Source organism: Juglans regia, chromosome 7 (assembly GCF_001411555.2).
Source record: "Juglans regia cultivar Chandler chromosome 7, Walnut 2.0, whole genome shotgun sequence".
NCBI lineage: Eukaryota > Viridiplantae > Streptophyta > Magnoliopsida > Fagales > Juglandaceae > Juglans > Juglans regia.
Window position 1 is genome coordinate 21,383,618 of NC_049907.1, and position 13,785 is coordinate 21,397,402.

At 37.9% G+C, this 13,785-nt stretch overlaps 1 protein-coding gene across 3 annotated transcripts; it reads right to left on the bottom strand.

The window, feature by feature from the left end:
• LOC109008455 (pentatricopeptide repeat-containing protein At1g66345, mitochondrial) lies at window positions 1-5,431 on the bottom strand. Of its 3 annotated transcripts, XR_001998942.2 has the most exons (4): window positions 5,128-5,417; window positions 4,703-4,849; window positions 2,986-3,122; window positions 2,690-2,781 (listed from the first exon to the last, which is right to left on the bottom strand). XR_001998942.2 is itself a non-coding variant. In XM_018988550.2 (3 exons), the coding sequence occupies exon 3, from the start codon at window positions 2,934-2,936 to the stop codon at window positions 1,284-1,286; it is 1,653 nt and encodes a 550-aa protein (XP_018844095.2). In that variant the 5' UTR covers window positions 2,937-3,122; window positions 4,703-4,849; window positions 5,128-5,431; the 3' UTR covers window positions 1-1,283. The 3 variants fall into 3 exon arrangements, 2 of the variants coding, with proteins under 2 accessions (XP_018844095.2, XP_018844098.2); XM_018988550.2 differs by having other exon boundaries at window positions 1-3,122; window positions 5,128-5,431; XM_018988553.2 differs by having other exon boundaries at window positions 1-3,122; window positions 5,348-5,422.
• Between the last annotated feature and the right edge of the window lie 8,354 nt (window positions 5,432-13,785).

The following is a 13,785-nucleotide window of genomic DNA, read 5'->3' on the forward strand; positions in this document are numbered from 1 at the left end:
ACATACACAATATATCTTCTTTCATATTGAATACACAGGAGGAACGGTAGTGATATTTTTTTAATAACCTGTGGTGTGCGTAGTCCCAATATTAATACCTGTGGATGATAAAATATACGGCCCATGGCTAGAACCCAGCCCATCATGCCAAACTAGAAGACAAAATAAAGAGGAGGGGAGTGGGAGACAAGAGAGGAGGTCAGGAGAGTAAGAAAAGGGTGTGAGGAAAAAGGGAAGAAAAGGGAGGCATGCTCAGACACTCAAAGGGACCAGTCGCCACCTGATTGGCGTGCTCAAACATGCAAAGAGACCAGTTATCACCTGGTAGGAAGGCACGCGCAATGGAGAGTCAAATAAAAGCAAAGGGCCAAATGATTGCCGGGGGGTTCTCTCTTCTTCAACCTTTGGAGGGAGAGCTCCAGGAGACATCTTCTCCAGCAAGAAGATCTCTAACTTTCTTTGTACAGTGAAAAATAAGAAGCCATGAGAAACTATAAACAAGTATATTATAATGAATTTTCCTTTCCCAAACGCCCGTGAACGTACGCAATATGCCGAACCACGTAAATCTGTCTCTTTCTCTTACTTTCTCTGCACTTGTTTCCTATTCACTGCCATGAACATATGCATTGATACCACACAGCCGCACCGGAACACTACCGGGGACTCCAAACAACACCGATCAAGGCCTAAGTCAATTAGTGGACCGGAAATGACTCTTTCTCTTCTTCTGACTTGTTGTGCGATTTTTTCCGCATCAACAATACCAATCCCTCTTCAGCAGTCCTCTCTTTCATGTCACTGAACAATCAGTTAAAGGATAGCAATTTCATAGTGTATCACATTACACAATTAATCTTACCACAACATCCTGACTCTGAGAAGTAGCACCAATGGATCCACTCCTGGCAAATTCTAAGGCAGAATTTTATTCACCAACACATGATCAAAGAATTACATGGAGACAAAGATCATAGAAGAGAGTATTTAGCTAAACTTGAATTATTTACAGAGGACGTCGCAAGCCCAATAGGAACGACAAAACCATCCTCATGTGTGTATTATATTTCTCTCTTTTTTATGTTAAACATCCTTTCCACATGTACAATTTACATGACCGACTTAAGCTGCTGAAATGTGAATCCGGGTCACCAGTAAAAACTGGTAATTTATGGAGAAGATGTTAAAAGTCAACACAAATCACTCTTCATCCTGAGTGGACCCAACACTGCTTTCTCAACTTGGCTAATCTTCAATGTTCTTTGTGCTTTATAACCCGAAAACTATGAGCAACTAGGCTTAAGACCGAGTGAAATCATTTCATTCTGAAGGTGGAGGACCCTTGTTCTATCGCCTTTCTCAGAGTAGCTCGCAATCAATGTGTCATAAATGCACACGGTTGGAACTAGTGAGCGTTCTTTCAGCTTTCTTAAATATTTTTCAGCTTCCTCTAATTTCCCGCACAGGCAAAGGCTCCTAATTAATGACTTGTAGACCAATAGCCCAGGAGACAGCGATTTGTACTCAATTTCATAGTAGAGTTTGAGAACTTCATCTATCTCACCCTTGCTACCATAACCATCGATCAGATGAGAGTATGTAACCTCGTCAGGTAAGAATCCTTTATCTAACAAAATAGTTAGCATTGCATTGGCCTGCTCCACATCCCCACTCTGACAGAGCTTTCCTACCATCTCATTGAAAGCCCAACGACTGGGAACAAGTCTCCTCTCCAACATTTGCTCACAATATCTTAAGCTTTCTTCCAGTTTTCCAGCTTTAGCACACCCCTCAATTAGAAGATCAAAGGATTCGTCATTCGGCTTCAAATCCATATTTTCCATCTCTTGCATCAAGCAATGTGCTTCTTCTATTTTTCCCTCTTTACAATGGGCTCCTATGAACAAAGTATAGATGAAAGAATTTGCTTGGAAACCTCTTTTAAGCATCTCTTCATATGCCTTGTATGCCGACTCCAAATCCCCGAGTTTTATTTTGGCATGAACAATCAGTGAATAAGCAATTGTGTCAAGAATCATATTCTTTTGCAACATTCTCTTTAATAATACCATACCATCTTCGACTCTTCTCTCCTCTAAAATCCTAAAGACCAAACTGGTATTAACAATCACTGAAGGAGAACATTTCTTCCCATGGATCTGATCCAGTACGTCAACATATTTCTGCAACTGCCCTTCCTTGCACAATGCACTTATCATAGTTCTGATTGTTACTACATTTGGATAAATTCTTTTCTGAATCATATGCTCATAAATCTTCCAAACTAGAGGAACTTGATCAGATTTCTGAACAACATGAATCAGAGTGTTGAAACTAATGAGGCTTAAAGAGAACCCATGTTCTTCCAAATAGTGGCAAGCATCAAAAGCAATATCAAACATTCTTAGTTTAGCATAAGCCTGTATTAACAAATCAAACACAAATGGAGATGAAGCAGTAATCTTGTAACTGCTAAGTAGAATATCCACTATTGAAAATGGCAGGGAGTATCCGACACTTTTCTTCAAAACTGATTCAAGCAATGCGCGAGCATCCATAAGCAGCCGGGCTCGAACCAAAATATGAATTGTGATACAGTAGGACCGAATCCCATGTTCAATGGTTTTCCTTTGTGCTGACCAATGGAAGAAAGCCAGAGCCCGTTTTGCATCATTTGGTTCCTTTAACTCCAACAGTACTTTTTCTACAATCAAATCATTTAACTGAAAAGTATCAAATTTTTGAGTCAGCCTGTCCCAGTTCCAGCCTCTCCTAAATGAGCTGCAAATGGAATCAACAACTGTATCACAGTTTGCCTTTGCATCATTATGAATGAATTCAGCTACCACTGGTTTAGAACTATAAACACATAGACTGATAGAATCTCTGACTGATACGAAAACCAAGGAAGGAATAATTCGACGCAATAGAAGCATGATTTTTTCTATCAAGGATGCAATTATTAGGATCTTCGCATATGTTTACCAATAAATGGCACCATTCCAACATTGTCAATCTTCGATTAGTCGAGGTGATCCAATAACAGGAAGGGTGTTCAGAGGAGCCATTGCACATGACTTCTTGGTAAAGGGTCTGCCTTTAATTTTTCTCATCATTTTTCCCTGCATATATTCACATGTGATCAGATCAGGAATAAATTGTTCCATATCAAATCAAATACTTTAAACTTGATATCTGGCAAAAATCTGCTTTGAAGCTAAGATTTTAACATATATGGCTTTAGCACTTTTACTATCAATTCAAACTAAAAGATTTTGGTTGAGACAATCATTCTTCCATGCAATCATAATGTTTTTTAACTCAGTAGATTTCTTTATGTTTCTGAGAAATTTCATAGAGCAATTTTTTTTCTCACTATTTTCTTGAAAAGTTAGATCTTTCATTAATAAATCTTTGGTAAGAACAAATCTTCCTTTAGTAATGACACAAATTTATGAGTCTTCTAAAATTGGGGACTGTGCAGGGAAATCGAGATAGTTTTCTATAGGGATATGAGATGGCTGGTTAACATGTTACTGCTTTTAATTACTACTTTGGGAACTTGTTTGGTAATGACACAAGCTGTATTACAAGGTGGAATACAGTGTGGGGGAAATACTAATCTACACACATAACATAGTAACTAGGTGCAAAAAACCGATAAATGTGTAGCTTAGGATATGGTGGAATACTGAAAAAAGAAAAATTGTAATGATTCCTCAAGAGAACAAATTGTTAGGTTTCACTTAGTTATCTGGTACAGTGCCCAATAATATAATAACCAAAAGCACAGCTTGATCATGGGAGCTGGAGCTACTAATGAGAACTCATATATGTTCACTAAATTATCAAACAACAAATGCTCATACAACCATGATGTCATGGAAAATAATGAAAACACATTTATCTCATTTCGTAGAAGACGTTTCTTTAATTGAAGTTCAATACAATGTCACTCGAACAATTGAGGTACTTGGCTCTCATCCCATCCTCTACTTCCCATGAAGCCTCATCCCAGAGTCTTATGGTTCCTCCACATTACTTTTATACCACAGGACTTCCTATTTGTCTCCAGAGTAGTTTGTTACACCTATTGTCCGCTATCCACAACGGGACTTCCTCAATAGATAAATCCCTACAGTAGTTTGTTATGGTTCTTGTCGACTATCCATAATGGGACTTCCTTATAAGATAGATCCTCTTGTAATTAAAGGGGTTCGCTCTGTAGCACATGTGAAGGGTCGATGACATACTTTCTGGAGCATTGACACATGAGATATGTTGTGAATTTGAAACAAGTGGGGTGGTAATGCCAACTGGTAGGGTAACGAGTCATATAAAGGGCCAAGTTCATACGGCTGTCTATTTTAGTAGCCCTATCTATCATTTCATCAGATTGCCCCAATTTCAAGGATGCGACGTGTTTACTAGAAATGTTGGCATGAATATGTGAAAAATGAGTTACTCTACTTCACAAACAATGTATTCTAGCTAAGCTAGTGGTTTTTTTTTCTATTTTATCAATATGTGTATGGAAGACAAAATAGGCATAACAAGTTCTCGTTTAGCTGTTTTAAATTAACAACTACCTTATGTAAAATTTTTACCAGAATGAATTGGTTTTGTGCAAACATAAGAAGAAAAAGAAGTCATACGGAACTAAATCAAAGAAAGCAGACACATTAAATTCAGAGAATAATACCTGTTCTACCAAAAAGCCAGTCAAAAAGTTGAATGAATTGCGTTTTGTCTATTTATTTCAGAAACAAAATCTCTTCGAGTCCTCCGCGATGCTTTGAATAAGTACATCTCAGCTGCATGATTCCTAATGAAATGGGAATGAATATTCCTGGAGTAAATAAATAAATAGTAAGCCACACAACTATGTCTCTATTACTTCCAAGATATACAAATAAGCAAGATTGAACTCTCAAACATGAAACCAACAAAAGATCCCAGAATAATTCCGTTGTTTCGAAAACAATATTTCAACTAAGAAACAGCAAATTTAAAACTTGGCAGCAGCAAATTCAAGCTCTAAACGAATAAATATATATATATATATATATATATATATCCATCTAGCGGAGTACGGTGGTGGCGGCAGACGCAGCTTCATTTTTATACCTGAAGAGTCGGGAGGTAAGGGCTGGAGGAGAATGGCGGATGCAATGTGGGCGGTGGTTAAAGAGGGAGGGAATGTGTTTCTCAACAGAGGAAGGGTTACTAAGAGGCCATTGGTGGTGGTGAACCACCCACAGAACAGGTCGTATAGGGAGGCTCTGTTGCAGAGGACGGTGCCGATACTTTCCAGAGAGCAGAACAGGGGTGGAAAGGCTCCTCTTACCTCTAGTACAGCATGCGCACAGTGGAACGGCGGAGGTGGCAGGCTAGTCGTGGGTCTGACAAAGGAGGGAGTGCGCAGTAATTTGTTGGAAATGAAATCACAATTATCGGCATTAGCAGAGAAGATGGAGGCTATAATACGGTGCGTTGAGGAGGAATACAAGATGGGCTTGGGCCATGAGGTAAGTGGACCAGCAGCTGGGCAGCTGAGGGTGTCTCGGCCAGTTACAAGCCAAATGGGCTAATCTGTTGGGCTTCAGGTAAAGGGCCAAAACAGAGGTAAGGCTAGGGTTGGAACCTAGCCTGTGTGGATAATCAGAGAGAGGGGGGGAGATGTTGGGCCTCCCATCGGTAGTAGCTAGTCAACCTCGCCAGAGAAGGTGCCGATCGACTTGAGTACGATTTAGGAAACCTCGACAGTTGCCTAGACGAAGAACACAGTAGCGACAGAGTCGATGACAACCAACCCAGTTATAGATCTCAACGTTTCCTCACCAACGGACGTCGAATCTATGGCATGGTACACACAGACAATGCTGATGGGTGGCGGCAAAGAGTCTTAGGTGACTTTTTACCCTAGCAAAGGGCTCTGGGCTTCTCTAGTTAGCTCAGTACACATAAACAACATCGATGGGTTGCAGGGAATGTCTTAGGTGGATTTTACTCCGACAAAGGGTTTTGGGCACCTCTAGTTAGCTTAGTACACATAGATAGTGTCGATGGGTGGTAAGGAAGAGTCTTAGGGGACTTTTACTCTAGCAAAAGGCTCTAAACATCTCAAGTTACCTTAAGGTACGATGGTAGGAACATAGAAGGGTATGGTTTTGGTGAAGAGAAGTCAACGCTTTTGACTATATGTCGGAGTCATAGCATGTAGACAACACTCTCCAGATGGTGTATAAGGAAGCTGAGGTGGATTCAGAGCCATTATGTATATTATCTCTGTTGCTTGCAATGGGAGGTTCACCATCAGATTGGGTGACTTAAAAAGTGAAGGATATTTAGGATTGTTTGAGGATTTCTTATGAAGGGTTTGAGGAGCTATTTAAGGCATTACTCGTCACTATTATCACTGGTCAATTTCAATCCCCTAAATCTACTTCTAGGAAAAAACGGGAGTTGAAGTGTCTACTTGTTCAATTAATTATGATGGACGGGAGGGGAGGGGAGTACCAGCAAAAGAAGACATAAGGGGAAGGTTGTTTCTTCCCATGAAGTCTAGAATCCTTTCTTGAAACATTCGGGTCTCAACGATCCCAATAAGTGTCTTCAAGTTAAGAATCTCTTGCATCACTGAAAATTGGATATTGTTTGTTTGCAGGAAACCAAGATTGGAATTCATTGATCGAAGTATCATCACTAGTATTTGGGACTGTCCATACGTGAGATGGGTGTATTGTAATGCCCGTCCTTATGATGGGATTTTAGAAAAATGATTTTTCGAAAAATGAGACTGGGATTATTGAACCTTTTAAAATATTTTCCTTTCTTTCCTAAGATATAAAAGATTATACAGTTAAAATTTAAAACTTGTATTTATAAATTTATGAGAGGGTTTTGTAGCGGAAATCATTAAACTAAAATATAAGTTCTTTTATAAAATTAAGATTTCATGTATTACCCAAAAGGTTTAGGCTTCCATCACTTTTTCTTTGAGTCCTGTCTGTTCTAGTGCTTTGTCCTCCTTTCATTTCTGGGTGGGGCACACATAAAACCAAAATGAGTCAAATACTTAGTAAGCATTACTTTATACTGTAAAAATATAATAACATATTTTTCATTCATGCATTCTCACTCACATACATATTTTACATAAAACTTTTTTTTAAAAAAAAAATACAAGGTGGGATTTTTCTTTTAAAAATTTTCCTCAAAACATTCTCACCTTGTACTTTCCTTCATAAAACTAAACCCTTTCAAGCATACAATTATTCTTATCACTTTCTTTTAGCTGGTACACACTATTATGTCTCGTGTGTTGGGATTAGTGGTCTTTTAGACTTGATTCGGCCTATGGCCGTGGGTTGGAAATCCCTCAGTCAGGGGGCAGTACTGGGTGCACTACCAATACTACTTACTCGGCATTGTAATATTCTCAGTCCTTTGGTACTATCATTTATTTATCAGTCATGGTCGTTACGTAGTTTCATACATTAAAATATTCATTTCCTTTCAATCATTTTATTTCCTTTCATTCCCTTCATTCATCAGTTCATTTCATTTCATAAAACATTTTTTCGTAATCATAAAGCATAAAACCTCATCATTCATTTCATGGAACATACATACAATACATACTACATATAGCATCCAATCACATGCATACAACTATTCTTTGGGATGTGTAAAAAGGGGCTGACAAAGAGGGCCAGTAAATACATATACTTAAACCGTAATACCTTAGCATAGATTCGTAAACCATTTCTCATTCTAAGAAAATATTTCTTTCTTTTCATTTCATAAAAGAACATTTTCTCATAAAAGCATTTCATAAAGCATTTATTTTCATTTTCATACTTTTAGAAAACTCTAGAAGAGCATGAACATAATACTTACTTGGACTCCATGCTATGCACATTTCATTCAGTCTATTCATGTGCACTTCAGATGGCAACCTACATACATTCACAACCTTTCATCATTTCCTTTCATTTACAAGAACACTAAACATATAACTTGCAAAATAAAACTATCCTTAACTCCTAGTCTATTCTCTCCCTCATGCCTTTAACCTCCAATCGGTTCTTGACTTAGACTTCCTTCACTTAGACTAGTCATCGTCCAATTAATCATCCTTTAACCATTTCCTCGCATGCTTCTTCATAACATCCCTAATTGTACAAACTTACACCTCTAGGTATTCATAGCATCCATCTTATTTCACTTACACTTGTCATCATCCAATCCTTGAGGTATAAACCTTGCCATAAATCTTAGGCCTAGATTGTAATTTAGAAATCTCAACTTCATTTTTTAGTTAACAAAGTGAGCTTCCATGTTTCACTTTAATCTCAAACCATTATTCATGAGCTTACAGCTTAACCTCATTTCACCATACGACCCAACTACAGTCACAATACCAGTCTTTAAATAATACCCTTCCCCCGTACATAATCCAATCCAACACCAATTCTAAGTCCTAATTCATTTCTTCACATCCAAATGCATAACACCAGTCAACCAAGCATACCCCTACAATTCATCAAACAAACATATGTCATAACCCTTATCACCCAAGATCAACATATAATCCATCTAAGTATCCACAATACCATCCATACATATTACATTAAAAATATGTAAATCTGTCCATTTAGAAATCAACGTCATCACTATGCTCTTCAACTCACTACAATTCCATCGTTAAATCCCAACACTTCAAGACAATCCATCCCAACTTCATACACTCACACCAATCATCCCAAAATAATTCAACTAAGTAACACAATCAAGCATAACGATATAAATTACAAGCCTCTTACATACTCAATATTCAAAGTGATGAACCCAACATTAAACTTAAAATCCATCCATACCACTTGTACGTCTACCCCACAATTACAAAACTTTATAACTTACAAATCATGGCTCGACAAAACCACAACTATATATTAATTCAATAATTAGTACTAATTCACCTCATCTCACTCAAATCATAACAAATACTAGCAATTTGCAGCCCAAGTATATCAATCCAACAAAATATAAATATTCTACCCAACGCTTGGGCTCCACACAAAATCACTACACCACCAAATAGTCATATACACTCTGTATCACATCGATATGCATAAAATCAATTCTCCCAACATTCACAAAGCACAATTAAAATCTCTTTGAAAATTCATGTACATACTCATACTCAATACACAACAACCCAAGCAATCACATGGCTTCACAAATCTCAAACTGATACAACAACCATGCTTTTTCATAATTCCCTAACCTAAGCAATTCCAAAACTACACCCACTACATACACATACTGAAAACAAGATTCGTTTAAACTCCACACAGAACAAATAGCACAAATATCATATTCCCCAATCTGCATATTTCACCTCCAACTCCTTTACAAATCCAGACCACCTCACTTCTTCTAAGTTCACCACAAGCAACACAACCATTAAACACAACAAATTTGCCAAGTACTTAGGCACACACCAACATCCAAACAAACACATAAATATAATATTTTCTCAATGGAAAGGGACAGAAATTATATCCTAGGTGGAGGAGTTGAGCTGGGTAGCAGTGGCTCTCGATGGTGTAGTGAATAGAGGCAGCAGCTGACTAGGCTTCACGGTGGCTCTATCTGGGAGGGACTCATGGTGGTGGCTGGATGGCATGGAGGGTTTGGGAGGGGGCGAGCGAAAGTGCTTGAGTTATTGTGGCCATGGCCATGACAAGGAGGGACTTTGGTGGCGCACGGCGGTGCAGAGTAGTTTACAGAGAGAAACAGAGAGTGGAGGCATTGGGGTAGAGAGTGGGGAGAGGGTTGGTGGCGGTGGGGGGCATGGTGGCTCACCCATGGTGCGGCTTCGCCATTCACGGGATCGAACGGCCTGTTGAATAATGAAGAACAGATAGAAGCATAATTTGACAATATGGTGACACTCCCGTGAGGGCATTTGTCCCATAAGTTGGTGATGAATAAAGAGAATTAAGTGTATTAATTTGTGCACCAATGGCCATCATGCACCAGTTGGCAAATGGCATAACCATTAGTCACCCAATGGTTGGCAAATGTCACAACCTTAGGAAGTGACACAACCTTTTGACTTTTGACTAAATCAAAAGGTTGTGTCTCTTGACACTTCACTAGTCACACACAACCTTTTGACTAAATTAAAAGGTTGTGTTTTTTGACACTTCCTTAAACATCACCCCTCATGAGAACCATCACGATGTTAGAGGATATTATTCCAAAAGGTACACCGTTTGGTGATCACGCCCTTTAGAATTACACAGCCTAGCTGAGCGAGGGAGATCGAGAGGGAGAAAGGGCTAGGCGTGGGCTGGGGAGGAGCCGCGGGAGGATGGAGATTAGAGGTGGAGGGGTCGGCGACTTCGGGAGGGTGGTGCTGGTGGGTAGCGACGGTGACATCAACGGCTTCCTGCAGTGGAGACGAGCTGGGGAGAAGAGAGAGTCTCACGGGGGAAGGGGTGTTGACTAGAGGGTAGGGGAAAAATGAAGGGATCTAGGTTTCTCTTGGGGATTAATCCTAACCCTTCATCTAGAGATTCTTAATTTTAATCTAATGATGGATATTTAAACACTTAAAGGGATGAAAATAAACTAAGGAAAATGAAATGAAACTTTATTTTCTTAGTGTAAAAAATAATATTTTTCATCATAAAATAAATAATGAAGCTTACTAAATATTTTTAAGAGAAATAAAACCATCTAAATAAATAGAGTTTTTAATATAAAATAAAATAATGAATATTCAATAACACTCTTAAAGGATTAAAACCATTTAAATAAAATGATTTGTTAAAACCATATTATTTTCGGGGCTTCAAAATATAAAAATGTTTACTTGAAAATTAGGCTTGATTCAATAATACTTAAAATGCCTCATTTAAAATAATTTTGGACTTTTAAAATATTTCAAAGACTTTAAAACATTAGACTTCATTTAAAAATCATCCTCTATATTTAAAAACACAATTTTATTTAAAAATTGTAGATGAGACTTGTGACCAATCGAGTGAAAAATAGGTGGTTGGTCACAATCTCCCCATCCATCTAAAAATACCATTCTTGGAATTTGCTCATACTTGATACGAACCCATTGATGTTGGTCCCCTCATCGTTTTCATGCTTCCATACATCTTCATAGCTCCAATCTGTCCTTGTGTAGTACCTTGCATCCTCACATCTTGGAAATCCTTCATTGACATACTTGCGTTGTCTTCAATTCTTTAATCTCGTCGGTCGTGTAGCACTTGTACCTTTCATACTACAATCCTTACTAAAGACATTTGGAGTTGCCATCGCATCCTCAACTTGGTCCTAACTTAGTTCGTAACTGTCCATGCTCTTCGTAACTATCGCAATCTATCTATCGTTCTAATCTATTCTTTTCATAAATACGTAACTACTTCTAGGCGTTCCTAGTATTCCATAGCTCGTTCCTTCTATTTCTAACTTCGTACATTCTTCATAACTTCCTTTACTCTATGAACTTAACCTCACTTCTATTAGTAGGTACCATTCAAACGTGCATGCATTGACTCTTTCATCCCAGCAATCATGGTAGAACCACATTCTTAGTAGCTGGGGAGGAACCACATCCCATCAATCATGGTAGAAAACACACGCACACTAGAGGAGAAAAAAAGGACGCACGCTGGGGAGAAAACGCAAGCAGCGCCGCTAGCTTTGGAGAGCTCCTTGAGGGGGTCCAAACCGGTCCATCCCTCCTTCATTGCCTGTCGTCTCTATCCCCAGCCGTCTTACTTGCTCTTTCCATTCCCTAACTTTCTATTTAGTTTTAGTTTAATTTTTATGGTGTATTTTTTAGATTCTTGGCTTAGAACCATTCGGTTTTGGGTATTCTATTTCCAACTTGTTTAACTTTGATGTTAATTGTTTTCCTTGCTCCTTTAAGCTTCTGTTTAACAAGTATTACAATTGTTATGAATTGATTTTGAGAATTTTGCGATTTGAATATAAGGATGAACCCTAGTTGGATTTAGTTGTTAATTTTGAGTCTTGCAATTAGTTTAGAAACTTTCGTTGGTTAGTAGGTGGGTAATTTAGATTTAATTTTCTGTTTTGCCTCATTAGTTGGTTAATGTTAGATTAGTTAGCTTACTTTATAATTTGTTGTTTAATTAGTTTCAGATTTAATGTTTAATGTGCTATTAATTAAATTAGTTTAGTAAGTTGCTTCTTGGTTAATTAATTTCAACGAGTTTAGTTTAGTTATTAGTTTACTGTTTTGCATTTTAGTCTTTTACTTTTCCTTGCAACACTAAAAAATCCAAAAATATGAATCTGGTCCACGACCAGTGTCCTTTTCATTCTCGTTGTACTTTTTCATTCATTGCACATATCACCATTTTTATTTTCTCTTTGTGAATATTTTCACCATTTTACATGAGTTTGATTTTAAGTACTTTTTTTCAAGAAGAAGATCTAGGAATTTTTATTCTTAATTATTACGCGACATCCTCTTGCACTTGGGACAACTTTTGTGTTGCTCATTTTTTAGTGAGTCAAATTTTTTTTCTTTCTTTCTCAATTGTTTCTCGCTACCTTTATGTTTGATTGCACATTTCACTTGTCACCTACTATTCAGTCGCTTGAACCTTACTTCTACTATTTGAACTGATGTTTCATGTCTTGAGTGAGAGACAGTTCAAATAGGTTGCTTAGAGTTACATCGAGCACCGAGAGTAGTATACATAGCTCAGAGATAGATAGCTCTTATGTTTCTTCTACAAGCGAGGACACTGAAACTAAACAATCAATGGCTGTACTTGTACAACGCACTATTAAGGATTATTGCAACTCACTTGCACCACTACACTTTCAAGCATTATTTTATCTGATAATGCACTTAATTTTTCTATTAAGTATGTCATGATGTCAGTGATACCTCAATTCCATGGGATGAATTTTGAAAGTCCTTACCAGCACCTAACGAACTTTGAGTTAGCCCACTACTTTTATCAACAGAACCAATACTGATGAATTTATTAGATTTTATTTATTTCCTTTCTCTTTAAAAGATAAAGCAAAAATTTGGTTTAATTATTTGAGGCTTAATTCCATCGCTAGTTGGTCTAATATGCAGCGCGAGTTCTTACAGAAATTGTTTCCTTTTAAGAGAACTCAGTTTTTACAAGAGCAAATCAGCCAGTTCAATCAGAGACCTGACGAGACTTTCCAGGCCAGTTGGGAAAGGTTTAAGGATTTGGTAAACATCTGTCCATATCAAGGTTTCGAATCTTGGAGGTTGGTGAACTATTTTTATACTGGTCTCACTCTTGAATGCAAGCAATTTGTTTAGACTATGTGCAATGAGAAATTATTTAGCAAGGAACCTGATGAAGCATTACCATTTTTGGACTATCTTGCCAAGAGTGCACAACAATGGAACACTCGAACTGATCGAGTTTCGTTGACAGCACTGCCATTGAAGGCTATTACTGGTGGAGACAGATATGAGCTTAAGTAGGACACTAGAAGATTGGAGGTTATAGAGATGGAAAAAATGAAGGTTGTGAAAGCAATAGAGACATGTTCTTTATGCGCTGATTTGAACCACAAGACCTAGGATTGCCAGATTATGCTAGTATTTCAGGAAAATGGGTCTGGATAGATGCAATCAACGAACTAGGTTAACAGAGCACATAATCAGCCTTTCTCCAACACATATAATCCAGGGTGGAGGAATTACCCGAGTTTCTCATAGGAGAATGATCA

Bases quoted from the DNA above. Each gene is read 5' to 3' on its own strand.
- LOC109008455 (XM_018988550.2), bottom strand. From the start codon at position 2,936: ATGCTTCTATTGCGTCGAATTATTCCTTCCTTGGTTTTCGTATCAGTC.